The 15,046-nt window shown below is 45.8% G+C and overlaps 1 protein-coding gene and 1 long non-coding RNA gene across 5 annotated transcripts in view; both read left to right on the forward strand.

Annotated features, from left to right (window-relative positions):
* Nucleotides 1–10,062, forward strand: part of LOC107314648 — an 82,017-nt gene extending 71,955 nt beyond the window's left edge. Inside the window, exons 5-7 of one of the 2 annotated variants that reach the window (XR_001555547.1) lie at nt 2,323–2,442; nt 4,381–4,482; nt 9,565–10,062. This is a non-coding gene — a long non-coding RNA (uncharacterized LOC107314648). Of the gene's footprint in view, nt 1,171–2,322; nt 2,443–4,380; nt 4,483–9,564 lie in introns of those variants that run through there. The other variant, XR_004307432.1, reaches the window with a different exon arrangement.
* Nucleotides 10,063–11,689: 1,627 nt separating this feature from the next.
* The window catches only part of LMO1 (LIM domain only 1), a 47,791-nt gene continuing 44,434 nt past the window's right edge, over nt 11,690–15,046 (forward strand). Inside the window, exon 1 of one of the 3 annotated variants that reach the window (XM_015864108.2) lies at nt 11,690–12,104. In XM_015864108.2, the coding sequence (XP_015719594.1) occupies nt 12,083–12,104 (22 nt within the window). In that variant the 5' untranslated portion in view covers nt 11,690–12,082. Of the gene's footprint in view, nt 12,105–12,305; nt 12,328–12,568; nt 12,700–15,046 lie in introns of those variants that run through there. The other 2 variants (XM_015864113.2, XM_015864111.2) reach the window with 2 other exon arrangements.

Below are 15,046 nucleotides of genomic sequence, written 5' to 3' on the forward strand. Positions count from 1 at the left end.
AATGAAGACAGAATCGGCACTGTATATTGTAGAAGGTGCTTGCTGATGTTAAGCAATTTTGAAATAAAAACAGTAGCCTGGGTTCATAAGACAACAGTTTTCTGTAACGATTAAGCAAGCGCAGTATACAGAAGTAACGCAAAAGATAGATCTGTCAGAAAATCACAGGGCTGAAAATCAAACTCTATACTTGGCACAGGCAGGTACTTTCAGAATCAGAGGATCATTAAGGTTGGAAAAGACCTTTAAGATCATCCAGTCTGACCCCAGCCCACCCTACCTTGACCACTAACCCACATCCCTCAGTGCCACATCTGCACAAGAACAGTGACTCTACCGCCTCTCTGGGCAGCCTGTGCCAGTGCCTCACCACTCTTTCAGAGAGTAATTTTTTCCTGTTATCTAATCTGAGCTTCCCCTTGTGCAAGGTAAGGACACTATGGCCCTGGGCAGGTCATCTCCTTGTCTCCCTCATGCTAGCCCTCATAGACAGAGGGCTCAGACAAGAGGATTAGGATCTGCTTTTCAGTCCTGCCTCCCAGCCCTGCTTCTCCCAGAAGAAAGCCCCTTCCCTGAGCACCCTATGTGGAAAAGCCTTCTTCATCTTTCTCCTGACTGAGCTCTCTCAGTTGAAACAGTTGTAGATTCAGAGACAAGGGGAGGAAGAGACTGTTCTCTCATACTTAGAGGGATACAAGGTCAAATCCCTGTGCCAAGGGTGATGGTTTAGCCAAGGACTGTTTAATGTAAAACACAAACAGAATTTGCAAAGCAGGATGTGAAAACCAGGATGAGTAACCTATCAGATCACCTGGAGTAATGTTTTCTCTTCCAGCCCAATGATTTATTAATGATTACATATAAATTAAACAGGAAAAGGTGCAGGAGCACACCCTAAGCTAGAAAAATCTATTTGGTAAATAGCTGGTCCACATGACATCTTCCAGGCACATGAAAGAATTAAACCATCTCTCCCATCTGCTCAGGAATGGTCTTGGGGTCACACCAGTGTATTTTGTTACAAGAATGAGAAGTCCATGGCCATTTGACCATCATCTCAAGAAAGATGATATATGGTACCTTTGAATCATAACCTGAATCACTGATTGATCACCTGAGGTGAGGACTGAGTCAACCCTGGGAGCACAGGTGAAGGCAATTCCTAGACCCCATTTAAGGGCTGGCTGCCACTAGGGAAGGTTCTCTTTCTGGAGATCTCTCCTCTGTGGAGTCTTTCCTGTGAACCCAGATCTTTGGATACAGGTGAGCATTCCTTCCCTGTTTGTTTCTTTTCCCATTTTCACCATGATAATCTTTCCAGCTGTAACACCAACTGTAACAGATGGTCAATGCTACATGTTGTGCCAAAAGCTTATGTGCTTTTCCAAGTGAGGTTGTAGTGTGGCTGCACAGGTATGAGGAGCTACATGTGCTCCCATGCAATCAGCAAAGCTAGCCCATGCTTTTCCTCCTCTTTCCCTTGGACTTAGAAAAAGCTGCCCTTGAAGTTGTGCTCTAGTTATTGGTCTGTTCCTTAGCCCCAGCCATTGATGTAACCAAGGTTAAAGAAAAAAGACCAAACAAATAGAACCCAATATTAATACCCTTCCAAAGGAGAGCATAGGGATAGTTGGCTACAGTTAGGTTAGGCCAGGATTATGCTCTTAGTTTATGTCCATCTTACCAAGAAAAACCTCTTTTTTTGGTTGTTTGTTTGGTTTTATTTTGTTTTGGGTTTGTTTTTTGTTGTTTTTTGTTTGTTTGTTTGTTTTACTTTTTGCATGCAGGCTTGTGCTGAGGGCATCTAAGCATGTATGAAAACCTTTGCCGCCTGACTCTTTGCTTTTGCTGCCTGAGAGACTTGTGGCACATTGTATGGAAAATGTGTACCAGACCTGCAACAAAGTCTCCAGTTCCAGTCTCTTGTCCCAGGTGCAAGACCTCCTGCCTCATTCCCCCAGGCATTACTGTGTCCTCTTTACCCCCCAGAATCTCTCGAAGTCACATTTGCTGGAGAAAAGCATTTGTCAAAGAAAGGGCATGTGAATCACTTTATCATATTGTTATATGCTGCAAATTAACTAGTCACATGTTGGAGAAAGGAAAAGCTGGGTTTTATTGCTCTTGCCTGAAAACAGAATAAAGCTCACTTAATATCCTTGTACAGACTGAGACTCTCTTAACTGAGACCCCCTCATGTGATACCACCTGCATTATTTTGAGCTTAATTGCAGCACTTTTTTTTTTTTTATTTTTTTTTGTTATTTGCACGTATTTGCTCCTGGGTATGCTGAATTTCCCATGTGTGTTTTCTTGTTTCAGGCTTCTGCAGAGCTCCTGAAGCCAACTTAACAGAGACTGTTATACTGAAAGCTTTCTGCAATCATTCCTGAAATATGATGCATAATCTTTTGAGATTAACTCAACGGCAAAAATTAAAATGTAGGTTTCACTTGGCACCTTCCACTTACCCGATTACTAGTGTATGAAAAATGTTTTAGTTAAGTACTTAAGATGACATTTAATTGGTCCTGGGCATCGTGTTGCTCTCTGTAAAATCTCTGTACTCTTTATAAACTTTAATCGCTGTCTTTCAGGCAGAGTTAGACTTCTTGGGTACAGAAAAGCTTTAAAAGGGTCTGTCTGAGAAATTTGTTCCAAGCTACGCAGCTGTCCTCAGTGCCTCTTAGTACCTGCTGATAAGAAAAGGGATTGTTGGTGGGAAAGAGTTCTGAAAAACTACTGGGGCCAGTTGTTGCTGTTGGTTTTGGTTTTTTTTTAGCTCTAATTAAATGAAAAGGGAAGCACCAGTAAATAAGCAGCTGGAGGAAATAAGGAATTATCCTTGCTTCTAAGGAGGCCTATTTTAAACATGCAAGAGGGGTAGTGGGCTCTTTTGCTCCTTTCTGCTTCTGTTGCACAGTTACAGCTTATGAGGCCTAAACTGAAGTACCACACAAAGAAGTGGAGAGTTATCCAAAATTGTTCTCTTGTTTAAAGTAATATATATGTTATTGTTAGTCATTCCATGGCATTAGATCTTATAGCTGGGTTTCAGTAAAGTGTTTTTGTATGCTCACATTCTCTTGCTTTTTCTTTTTTTTTTTTTTTTTTGGCAGTGCTGTTCCTTTGTAACAGTATTTTAGAGCTTAAAACTAATGGCAAGCTATATTTTATCCCCAAAATGTTTGATAAGGCAAAATGTGGTTATTTGAATTAAAGTATGTAAAAACTATGTCTGTAATGATAGTCACCTTTAAATGCACGCTTATGTCTACTGGCTCATAAATATTTGAGACATATTTATGCAAATTTGATATGCTATCAATGCAGGGCATTATAGATCATTTGCAAGTGTGTTGCAATGTGAGGTTGTGGTTAAGTAGTGAGTGGTGTTTGCGAAGGGGACATGCTTCAGCTGTGTGTTTGGATGGCAGTAGTTTTTCTTCTAAGGCTTAGCTCTTAACTCCATTGTAAAATACTGCAGAGTTGTATCTCAGCCTTTTTAAGCTATTGCTTGACTCCAGTGACTATTCAGTGTGGCAACTATAGTCAAAATATGTCTGTCTGAAACAGATGTAGTCATTAGCAGGCCTTCTAAACTGTGGCTTCCAGCTTCTTTTACATCAAGCTGTCTCCTAAGCAGTTAGGAGATTGATTATCTCTCCTTTCTCTTGTGTCAAATGTAGCCATGTTGCTGTAGTGGGAAGGGGCTAGAGTCAAAGAAATAGGGCTCATTACTCAGTTAACAGGTAGATTTGTTGGTATTCATGTTCCTTGTGTCAACTTATTGATTCTATTAAAAAGAAAAAAGTAAATATTAGTACTCACTTATCAACAGGCACTGTAAGGAATGTTACTCCCCAGCATTAGCTTTAGTTTTGTTTGTTTGCTTTTTTTTTTTTTTTTTTTTTAAATTGCATCAAATTGCAATGCTACAGAATGTTGGAGGGAAGGTCCTCTGGTCTGCTCTGATCCCAGAGAAGCATCATGTCAGCTCCTAGGGTGGATTTATTCACAGTGCAGTGAGCAGAAGTGGACTACAGCATCTGCTATGAGAGAGAGAGAAATGGCAGAGCCTAAGCAAGACCTTGCCAGTAACAGAAAAGGAGCAAGATTGTTTTCCAGACTGCTTTCATCCCAACCTTAAGATAGGGATTTCTGACTGACCCTGAGCCATGAAGCATTAAAAACGCAACAAATGATCCACTGGGCTCTCACTTCTTGACCTCCCTGAGTCAAGAAGCTTTTCTAGCTCTTACTGAGAGAATGATATAATTTCTGTGGTTATCTTCGAAGGTCTCAGACTGGGTTTCTCACATGACTAAAAAGAACTGTGACAACAACTACCATTTCACTCCAGTTATTTTCTTATTTTAGGATAGCGGTTCCTTCAGTTCCTTCACTTCTGCCACTTGCTGATGGACCAGAAGAATGTGAACCTGCCTGCCTGTTTTCAGTATCTTCTCCTCATTTGTTAAGGTAATTTATCAATTATCTATCACACATCTCTCCTGTACGACTAGGGCAGTTGCCATCACTGCATGTTATGGAAAAAAAAGAGGAACATTTTCTTGGGCTTAGTGGTCCACAGGTTCAAGAATCTATGCTATGACACTATTATTGCAGTCACATTTCTCACTCTTTACCCACTGGGATCACAAAGGATCCAAGGCAGTAGAGGTGGTTTACATTCCTCCTGATAGAGAAGTTTGGTGATATTCTTGACAGTGACCATGTGGATCACTGCCTGTGTGATACAAGTAGGTGTTAACACATGCAAATGCACCCTGAATTCTCCTAAACAAAGGCAGGCCACCTCTTACTCTCTAGAAACCTCCAGAACCCAGTTGATCAAATGCAAGCTGGCTACAGTTCAGAATGTGGGCCAGTGATTTTTAACAGCATGAAATTCAGGTGTAGGCCCTCTGAAAGGGCAGTATACAATAAATGTTGAACTGGAGCTAAATCGGAACTGAAGTTCTCTGTGTGGAAAAACAGGTGGGGAAAACATTGGTTATGTCTGAGAAGGTAGATGATGCATCTTTCATGTGCACTACAAATAGTGTATGTTAATGTTAGTTCAGAGTAAGTTATGTCTGTCTTTACTGTTGGCTTATGTTAAATGTGTTATAATGTTATGGCCTCTTGTATTTGAGCTGGCACTTAGTGGAATATTAATCTGATCAATATAATAAGCAAATGACTTTTTTAATGTTAGGATTGAAAACGTAAGTTTTATCCACTCTGTCTGGAACTATCCCTCTGTGTGTACTTTCATGTGGCCATTGGTGGCTTTTTGCTTGTGTCACAGCAACCTAAGAGTAAATGCAAGGCAAGATCCAAGGTAGGAAGGCAAATTGTTTTTGCAAACATGGCAGAGAAAGTGTCTGGAATCAAATGCCAATATTAATGCATGACATCTGCTCTCTGCTCCAGTTCTGAGTAAAGTAATCCAGTCCTAATTACACACTGCTGTGCCCTCTACCAGCTAAGGAGAATGGTGCAGCCATTCTTAGTATCGGTATATAAATTTCTTTCTGGATCTGATAGATACATTAGATGCAGGGCAAGCTTTTCATTTTTTGGCTGTCAGTTGCTTTGGGTAGCACAAAGAGAGGGGAGGGAAAAGGTTGCAGTAGGAAAAGATCAAAATCTTTCAAAAAGGACTCTGCTCCTAGAATAATTTTTTCCTGGAGAACTTTGCCTGCAGACCTCAATCAATATTATTCTCATCTGAGTGCACATATTATTCATTAAGAAACATTGGCAAGATGTGCACTACAGTGTATGCCTTCATTAGAAGCTCTACCTGCCTGCTTTTATCAGAAGATCTCCTGTAACTTTCACCTACATTAAATTTGTATCTGACTTCGGATTGGGAAAGAAGAACAATGTAACTTCCTAGGTTAGGTTTCTTTTATTTCTTGTTTTAAGAAGAGAATAGTCAAATAGCACTCTTTGGTTTGTGGATGTTTTTTCCTCTCACATGTTAACGAATCAAGATTAGCACTATAGATTCAAACTGAGCTGGATGCTGGTGAAAGCATGTGTGAAACATGGTCCAATGCAGCAGTCCCTCCCTGGGCTGTGTGAGCTGGGAATAGCTGGAATTCCTCTGTTGAGTGTTCAGCAGTCATGCTGTATACTTTGTGTGCACCTACCACTACTGTGCAAGCAGCTTCTGTCCTGTGGAATCCATGTTTTTAGATGATGTGTTGTTGGAATGACACTATGAAGACCTGGTGAATGTTACCTATGCCAAGTAGAGACAGAGGGAACCACAAAACACAGGTCGCACTGGCAGTGTCTTAGAATATTGTCATCACAAAGTAACAAGAGGCTGACATTACATTGTATCTGTTCAGTTAATGTATTTCTACCTCTGACTTTGTGTCAGTCCTGCCTGGTCCCTTCCTCAGCAAGGCAGTGAGAGAAGAATGTGTCTTTTGAAGAAAGATGTTGTGATTTTTGGACATATTATTGTCTAGCTCTGTGGCTGGGACCACACGTACTGCTTCAGAATGAAGAAAAACCAACAGCAACAGGCTAGGAAGAGTCAGCTCCATAGTTCTGCCTCTGTTCACCCATCTCACATTTGATTAGTCTCTGCTTGACATCAGGCTGGGAGCAATGAGCACTGATCAGAACAGTGGATGTGGCAATGTGCCCGTGAGCTCCATGTGTCAGTCCAGAATCACATGCTGTCCCTCTGGATTCCTCCATAAAACAACTGAGGCAGATATGAGGAGGCTGGATTTGTCTTTCTTGTCTATCTACCACACCCTCTGAGATAAAGAAAAAAGGCAGAGCCACCTGCCAAAAAAACTTAGAGTAGCAATGAACTATAAGGCACAGAAGGACATTCAGGAATGCTGGACACTGAGCAATGTTGGTTATCCATCCAGACAGAAGTGAGAAACTTTATACAAACACAGTTGCCCTAACATACTCATGTGGCTTGGTGGTGTTTTTGTTCTGAATGATCCATTCTCATGTATGTTAAACTCTGGAAAGCGTACAGGCTGCTGTGTGAAGAGGTGGCAGAGCCAAAAATTCATGCATGGACTTGTTCAGGAAGGTTGGGCTAAAGGTGGAATCCCAAACTTCTGCCTAACTTCAGTATGAACTGGAATTATATATCAGCATTGGGAACTGATTCACCATGTAGGTGGAAGAATGTGAGAAGGAAAGTTTAATCCATGTTAAGACAAGGGAGGCTTCTCCTGGAAAAGATCTCCTGTAAGCATGCATTCCCTGAGGCCTGGGGAAGCCAGCCTGTCCTAGCTCCTAGTTTGAGCCTTTTCTGAAGCCATGGTCCCCAGCTGTACGGGTGCTGTGGAGATGCTAATGGGTTTGCAAAGTGGCACACCCAACCTGATCCTCCAGTGGTTTATACCCACTCAAGTATCTTTATGATGCTGGATTCTCCTGTAGAAGGTAACATTATGGAGTTCATAGCAACCAAGCTGGGGGGGGGGGGGGAAGATTTATGGGTGAAACCAGGAAGCAAACTATAAACGTAGGTCTTACTACTTTTTTTAGAAATACATTTTTTTATTATTATTATTTTTGAAGTCTTCACTATGGGGAGTGGCACAAAACTTCTAAATAACTAATTTATCAGCTGTAAATATCTCTTGAAGATCGCTACAGGTTGTGAAGTCTTGTGGCTTAAAGTATCAGCCTTATATTGCAGTGGTAGAGAGCTCATTCTCTAGAGGTTGCGCTTCTGAAGCTTTGCCATTTTTACTCTAGCAAAGGAATTGCTGCATTTTTAATACAGCATTATTTCTTTTTTATATTTCATGTCTGCAAAAATATTTAACATCAATTTTATGCAAAACATTATCAGAATTGAATCTGGTTTGTTCTTATTATTTATATGTACGTAAGTTCAGTTAGTCCAGCAGGAGTTGACATAACTGAGGTCTGCAGATCTCAGGTATGTATTTAAGTGGTCTTTTGAACCGTAGCCCGTGCTCTCTGTGAACTTAACTTTACAGAGCTCTTGTGATTCTCCTCCTTCCCATGACTGTTGGATTGCAGTGGACAGTCAGGCTTGTGGTCAGTCTCTTGTGATGCTCGCAGGTTAGGTGTAAGTGATTCTGAAATGGGTAATAACAGAGAGGGCTAATTCAGTATGGAGCTCCGTGAGTCATTTTGGTTATTTGGGTGGTTTCAAGAAATAAAACCCATGTGTCTAAACAGGCACACAAATATCATCTGCTCAGAAATCTGACTTTGGCAATACTGCTAAATTCACTGTGTGCAGCTGTAGGCTTTGGTATGGCCTGATCCTGCCCTCCGTGTGGGGTTCTGACTGCCACGTGGCTTAATCACCCTCTTTTCTTTTTTTCTGTTTTTGGTTTTTCTTCCTCCTGTCAGCTGAAAGATAAAAAAAAAAAAAACATATTAACCTCCCTGATGAAGCTTTATAATTCCCAACACTGAAACATTAACCAACTCCTTAATTAAGAGAGACTGAAAGTAGAAGAATGCTTTTATGTCATTAGCTGCTTTTTGCTCCAGTCATCTGCCTCATTCAGGCATGGGATAATATGAAACCTCACGGGTCTGCTGAAGGCTTGACTTAAGTATATTGCAGGTTTCCTTAGCAGTTTAATAAGAGCTGCACGTTGTTCTTAAGAAACTTCATTTTCTCTCACTTGTGCTCAAGACTAGCAAAATAAAAGGAAGAGCAGTTACGGAGTAAGAGCCAGAGGTCTGAGCCCCATCCTTGCTGCAGTACATGGATAGTTTTCTTCCTGTGCACCTCTTCCCTCCCACACCAGGAGTACTGGGAATTCATACTAGACCAAAAGCTCTCCTGGGCAGAGAACTGCTCTTTTATCTGCATTTCTGCAGTATTGAGCACAGTGACTTGTGCTGCCTGGACAGAGTGTACTGTAATGGAGTGGGCAGTGTTAATGATACCTGGTACCTTGGTGGCTGCATGCATGGTCCTCTCCTGCCAGAGCTCTGCCTGAGCACTGTGCTGCAGAGGATGGAGGTGTGGCAGCTGAGGCTGGATCCCAGTTCTGACACTGCCCTTTGTCAAGGTTCCCAGTTGCTCCCTGTGGCACCTGTTGTCTCCAAGCGCTTTAACCTACTGCTCCTATGTGCTGTCATGAGTCTAACAAATGGAAGCATGGTGTAATTGTTTGTATGGCATTTCCATCCCACTAGGTGAAGGAGGTTTGGAAATTACTCAGAGCTGCTCGCTTGTTTGAAAGGACCCACTGAACAAATCCAATGGAAAACCATTTAGAATAGTGCTTTGCCACTCTGTAAAACAACAAAAAGAAAAGGCCATTTACCTGAAGCGAGGGCTTTTATTCTGGGATTCTTCCCTTGTTATGGCTATAAACCCCAAATCTATATAGATATAACATTAGGATTAAAGTAAGCTGCAGAATGTGTGTTTGGGAATTGGATGGTGTAGGTTTTGTCGGGTTTTTTTGTGTTATTTTTCTCCCCTTGTGTGACGCTCCCTCATGCGCGTGCACATGTGCAAATTTGCCTCTCGCTTTTCCCCTCCACCTCTTTCCTTTTCATCTCCAGTGACCACATCTCTCTCAATTCAAGTGTGAACATCACTTCTTAAGAATGGTACTGAAGTCAACATCTGTTCCTTCAGTTTCTTCCCGTTTCACCCTTGGCATCCCAACAGTGACCTTGAGCTCCAGTGCACACAGACAAATACCTGCTGCTTGGTAGGTCTGTGCTTAGGTGAAGCTGTAAGCAAAGCTCAGAATAGGGCTCTACAGCTGCACACTGAGATCCCGAGGCTGTGGCTCTGTGCTCAAACACTTTGGCTGTGGGAGCAAAGGAATGGACTCAAGGACCCTGGGGACAGTCAGAAACATGCTGATTCACAATGCTCTATTGGGAAGGTTGGGGGGAATAAAGATAGGCTCGTTGACTTACAGTTCCTGGGGCTGCAGTGTATGCCATAGCATGGAAATGGGGTTTGTTGTGTTACAAAGTTGTAGGCATTTTTATCCTTATGTGTGTGTATTACAGACAAAGGTACTGAGCTAATGAAACACAACTTTATGTTCCCAGACCTACTTATGCTTGCTATGTGGTGCAGTCAGTTTGTTTGCTGAGCTCTATTGTGCTGTTTGTGGGGAGAAGAGTAGCTCCATGTGCTGACTGCCCACAGCCCCACCTGTGGGCTCTTAGTGTACAAGGTGTGCTTTGGGTGAGTGGAGAGGGCTGCCAACAGAGCAAGTGTAATCACAGCTGTCTTGACGTGGGGGAATGTGATGATGGGGAACTAGGGAGGGGATGGTTCCCAAGAGGAGACACACAGCATTTTCCCCCCTGAAACTTACCAAAAATGCTCTGTCTCCCCTCAAGGGTTACCAGCCTGATCAAGGTACAAAAAGAAGGCAGCACAACAAAAAGAGGAGGAGGGGGGAATAAAACCTAATAGATAAGCTGAGCTAATATCAGTTTCCTGATATATAAAGCCAAATGGATTAATGGATCGGCTCATGCATTGCCTAAGGAAACAAAAAGAAAATCTTCAATACTTCTGCACGGATTGAGGACATGAACAATATAGGTCTTCACAAAGTAAAAAAAACCTAATCTGGGGGAATCGTTTACTGCTCCTTTTTCTTCCTCCGCCCCCCTTCTTTTAACTGAAAGGAGGGTCATGCAGAGGTAAAATTTGGGTAACGTGTGAGCCAGAAGCCATGTGTCTCAGATGCCACAGTGATGGTCGATCTCAGTCTGCATCAGTCTTGCCCAGGCTCTTTTTAGCATTCTAGCTTCAGCTAATGGAAATCAAGCCCATTATGGTAAATGTAGGAAGCAAGTACATTAATAGTGGGCACTGACATTAATTCAAATGGTAAACAATTCAGAACCGTTCCCAGTACATACTAGATTATGTATCATCTTACTGGCTGCAGCAGAGGGCCATTTCTTTCACTGGTTTCTAAAGTAGGGAAGATTGTCTGCCGCACAGTTTTCTGCTTTGATAAACAAAACTATTTGCGAATCCTGCTTTGCTGCCCATCGCTCCTACGTACTTTGTGCCAATGGGGTCTGGCTGCCACCATTGCATTGCAGATCTGCTCCCTACTTTAAACAACAACAACAACAAATGGGGGGAAGGAGGGAGGTATTTTAATGAAAAGAATGAAAGGAGTTCATTCTTTCTGGGGAGCAGTCTGATTTTGCATCAGACTGCTCCCCAGTCTGATGCAAAAGGTAGAAAGAAAATAGAGCTTATTTGTACAGTAACACGTGCGTTTGAGGAATGCCTCCCTCCCCGGCTGTGCGCTCCCCCATTTTCTCTCTCACACACGTATATACACACACACTTTAACTGTGCTTTTGTGTTTTGTCAGAATTAATGAGAAAAGTTCCCTTGCCCTAGGGGTAATTAGTGTCCTTGGAGTTAAATAAGCTAATACTTAGACACCTCTGGCACAGGCAATTATGTTTGTGTATTGAATAATTGATTCAAAGAGGGGGGGAAGGGGCTGCTAATCAGATCTGAGCATAATGAATTGATTTAATTAACAGGGGAATCTGAGGGTCCCTGGGAAATGTGTGCATTTATTCAGCAGCAGGAGAGAGCGCAGAGCACATAAATTGAGAGAGAGCGAGCGGGCGGGAGGCAGGCGGCAAGTGCCTCTGCTTTCCGTGATAGGTTCGCAGCTTTCCTCCCTCCCGCCCCCCCCCGCCTTTGAATATAATTTTAGATTTAGAGTGAAATCGAGAGAAAAGCACTTTAGAAGCCGGGAAAGCTCTCGCGGCCGCAGCAGCGAAGCGAAGAGAGGTTGCGAGCCGCCGCCTGCGATCGCACCGCGGCGATTTCTGACAGCGCGGATCGCGGGAGGAACGGAGCCGGGCCGCAGCTCTCCGCACCGAGCCGCGCACCGAGCCCCGCCGGCCCCGCACCTAAGCTGGCCGCCGAGCCGCGCCGGTCCGCCTCTCTGGCCGCTCCCAGCGCTCGTCCCGGGGCAGCGCCCGCCGCCCGCGCCCCGCACCCCGACCCGGAGCCGCCCCGGAGCTCCCCAGCCAGCCGGAGCGGCGGCGGCCGCCCCCGGCGCCCGGGACGATGGTGCTGGACAAGGAGGACGGTAGGTGGGCCGGGCCGGGCCGCGGGGAGGGAGGCGGGGAGGGAGCGTGCCGTCCCGCAGCATCACGAAGGGCCCGGGGCGGCCGCCACCCGCCGACTACCGCTGTGAGTTCGCCGGCTGAAGCTCGTCCCGGCCACGCCGGCCGCGGGGGTGGCGGCCCCGGAGCGTCCCGCCCGGCCGGGAAGCGGCTGCGCGCCGGGCGCAGGGCTCCAACTCGGCAAAAGTGAGTACGGGGCGGCGGGCGGGAGCGGCTTCGTGCGCGGTTCTGCCGCGGACTTCCCTCCCTCCCGTTCTCCGCTCTCCTTTGGAAGCGGAGCCTCTGCCCCGGGGAGGGGCGAGCCCCTCCGCCGCGGAACCGCCGGCAAACGGGGAGCGGCCGCGGAGCTCCAGCGCTTCCGGAGCCGCGGCCGCGCACCGCCCGGCCGCGAGAGCCGCTGCGGCCGCCCCTCCGAGCCCTCCGAGTACGCGGGCGGAGCGCCGCTCGGGCGGCCGCGACGCTGCAGCCGAACGCGTGCGTGGCGCAGAAGAGGGAGAGAACTTCCCCGGCCCGGCAGAGCGCTGAAGGACCCTCTCGTCCAACCACCCCGTGCGGAAGGTAAAGGGGGGGAAGCGACGGCCGAGGTGGACGGTCAGGGTAATTTCATGCGACTGAGGAACGGAGCTCGTCTCTCGGGGGTGACCCTGCTTAGAACGGAGCGATGCAAGTTTTACTCGGATGTCGCTCGAAAGGGAGGGGGGGAGGGAAGGCTCTCATCCGTCTCAGTCCCCTGACCGTAACAGTGAGCGGGGCGTTGCCTTCGTGCCAGCTGTATCCGTGCCTGCCTGCCGGGTGCTGCAGGGTCACAGGTGGGCTGCAGGGGCTCCTGATGAGCTCGTTAAACACGAGGAGCTCGGGGTTGGAGCTGTGAGTAGACGAAAGTGAGTCTGCTGATCATCCAGACTGTTCTCAGCAGCCTCCTTCCACGGAGTCCTTGCGAGCAGCTGCCTAAAAGGGATTAAACAGCGGTGGCAGAACTAAAGAGGAACTGAGTGCAGGGTGAGCCTGAAGGGAGTGCAGTAGGCAGCAAACCTCTGAAGGGTGGTATGTGGGTGGCAGCACCCAGGAACTCTCTGTGCTGTTGGCCGGGCAGTCGTGTTCCAGGATAAAGGACACTCACTTCTAAAAGTGCTGGGGAAATGGGCAGGAGATGAGGTGGAGAGGAGAAACTCTTTATGAAGAGTTCTTTTTGCTGTATTGCATTTCTTCCTGCTTGATTCAAACAGGCTTCACATGCCCTTCTGCAAGTGTTAAAAGGGGATCTCCATTACTCCTGTAGCCAGCTCTATGTCTTGTCACAGGCCATTCTGATTTCTGCCACCTAAAAATCCTGCTGTTGTGGCCAGCATCCAGTCCCCTTGGTTTGAAGAGGGGTTTGCCATTTGGGGTTTTGAGGGGGGGGTGTTTCTTATGTGGTCCTTGCCAGCAAGGTGGGCTTCACAGCTGTTGCTCTGTGGAGAGGACAGGCTGTCAGAGATGGTTTCCTCACCATGCTGGTTCATTACAAGGATGCTAGCCGTCTTGCTGGTAGGGTCTGCAGCATGCTGCGCTCTCAGAGCTGTGCAGCAAGCTGTGCTGGGGCTCAGGGGCAGCTGCCCACTCACCCAGCCTCTGGGTCCCATTGTAGCAGTGCTTTCAGGGCCGTGCAAGCCCTGATGTGACAGCCACATCACCTGTGGGGTCTGACAGCCACTGTACAGCTTTGTGATTGAAAGCCTACCTTGGTGCTGAGGGAGGCAGCGGAGGCACCAACACCTTGCCGTGATCTTCACAGTTATCAATGGGAGCAAAGGGGCAGGCTGCAAAAATAACAGCAGTAATAATGTTTCAGACTTGATGTGTCGTGGCATCGTGTCAAGTTGTGTCAGGGAGGTAACATCGTTCCGTGTGTTGGAAGTGACATGTTGTAACCTGACTGATAGAACACGGCTTGATATTAGAAACTACAGCCTTACCATTTGGCAAACATCGTCCCGAAATACGAGCTGAGGGGAGAGAGCTGGGGAAAGAGCAGGAAGGTGGAGAGCAAGAAAAACTTCCCCTAGGTTTGCCTTGCAGTCGGTTCCCCTGCGCTCGTCGCTGCTGGGTTTGCTATGGGCAAGCCAGCCTACGCACCGCGTTCAGGGAGCTCGGGATAATGAGAGTTAAGATACTTCTCAAATACGTAAATGTTTTGATTGCAAAGCCCAGATTTCTGCTTAAAAAAGTAAACTGACATGAGGCGTCGTGATTAATTCCGACAGATTGTGTTAATTGTCGTTGGCTTTAATTGCAGTACAAATGCGTTGGGGGTTAGGAAACTTTTTTATTGTTGGTGTGTTAAATGAGTAAGCAGTGAAAGCACTTAGAAATAACCATTTTCGAAGGGAGTAATGCAGCTCCTGTGATGCTGTGAAGCAGTAAAGGATGAACACGTATGGGATCTGTGCCACATCAGCCTACCGCTATCTGCATTCCACCCGCCACAGAACTCAGCTTCAGTAAGCAGTGCCTAACTTCATTTTCATCAGAAAACAGCCCCCCCCTTTTTTTTTTTTGCCATTACCCATCAGTGTGAGTGTAAATGTGCCGTGTGTTTTAGGACCGGTGCGTCCTTGTTGAAGGCGATGGGATTGAAATGTACGCGGACAACGAAGGGACATTTTTGGAGTCCACAGCCTCCATCAGAGATCCGGTAGAAACATTAGAAGTATTAAAACACTCCAAAGGTAGAACAACCCGTGTTTCTGCTAGCTTGTGCCTAGTGCTTTCAACTATTAGCCTTAATCTTTGGGTGAACCGTCCTCCTTTTAGGGCCGTGATACTTGTTGGGTTGTTGGGATCAAGCGTTTGGAATGAAGGGGAAGAAAATGCCACCTCAGCTGGGGATAAGGGATCTAACTAGCAATAGTACTGCGGATACTCA

This window comes from Coturnix japonica, chromosome 5 (genome assembly GCF_001577835.2).
Source record: "Coturnix japonica isolate 7356 chromosome 5, Coturnix japonica 2.1, whole genome shotgun sequence".
Taxonomy (NCBI): domain Eukaryota; kingdom Metazoa; phylum Chordata; class Aves; order Galliformes; family Phasianidae; genus Coturnix; species Coturnix japonica.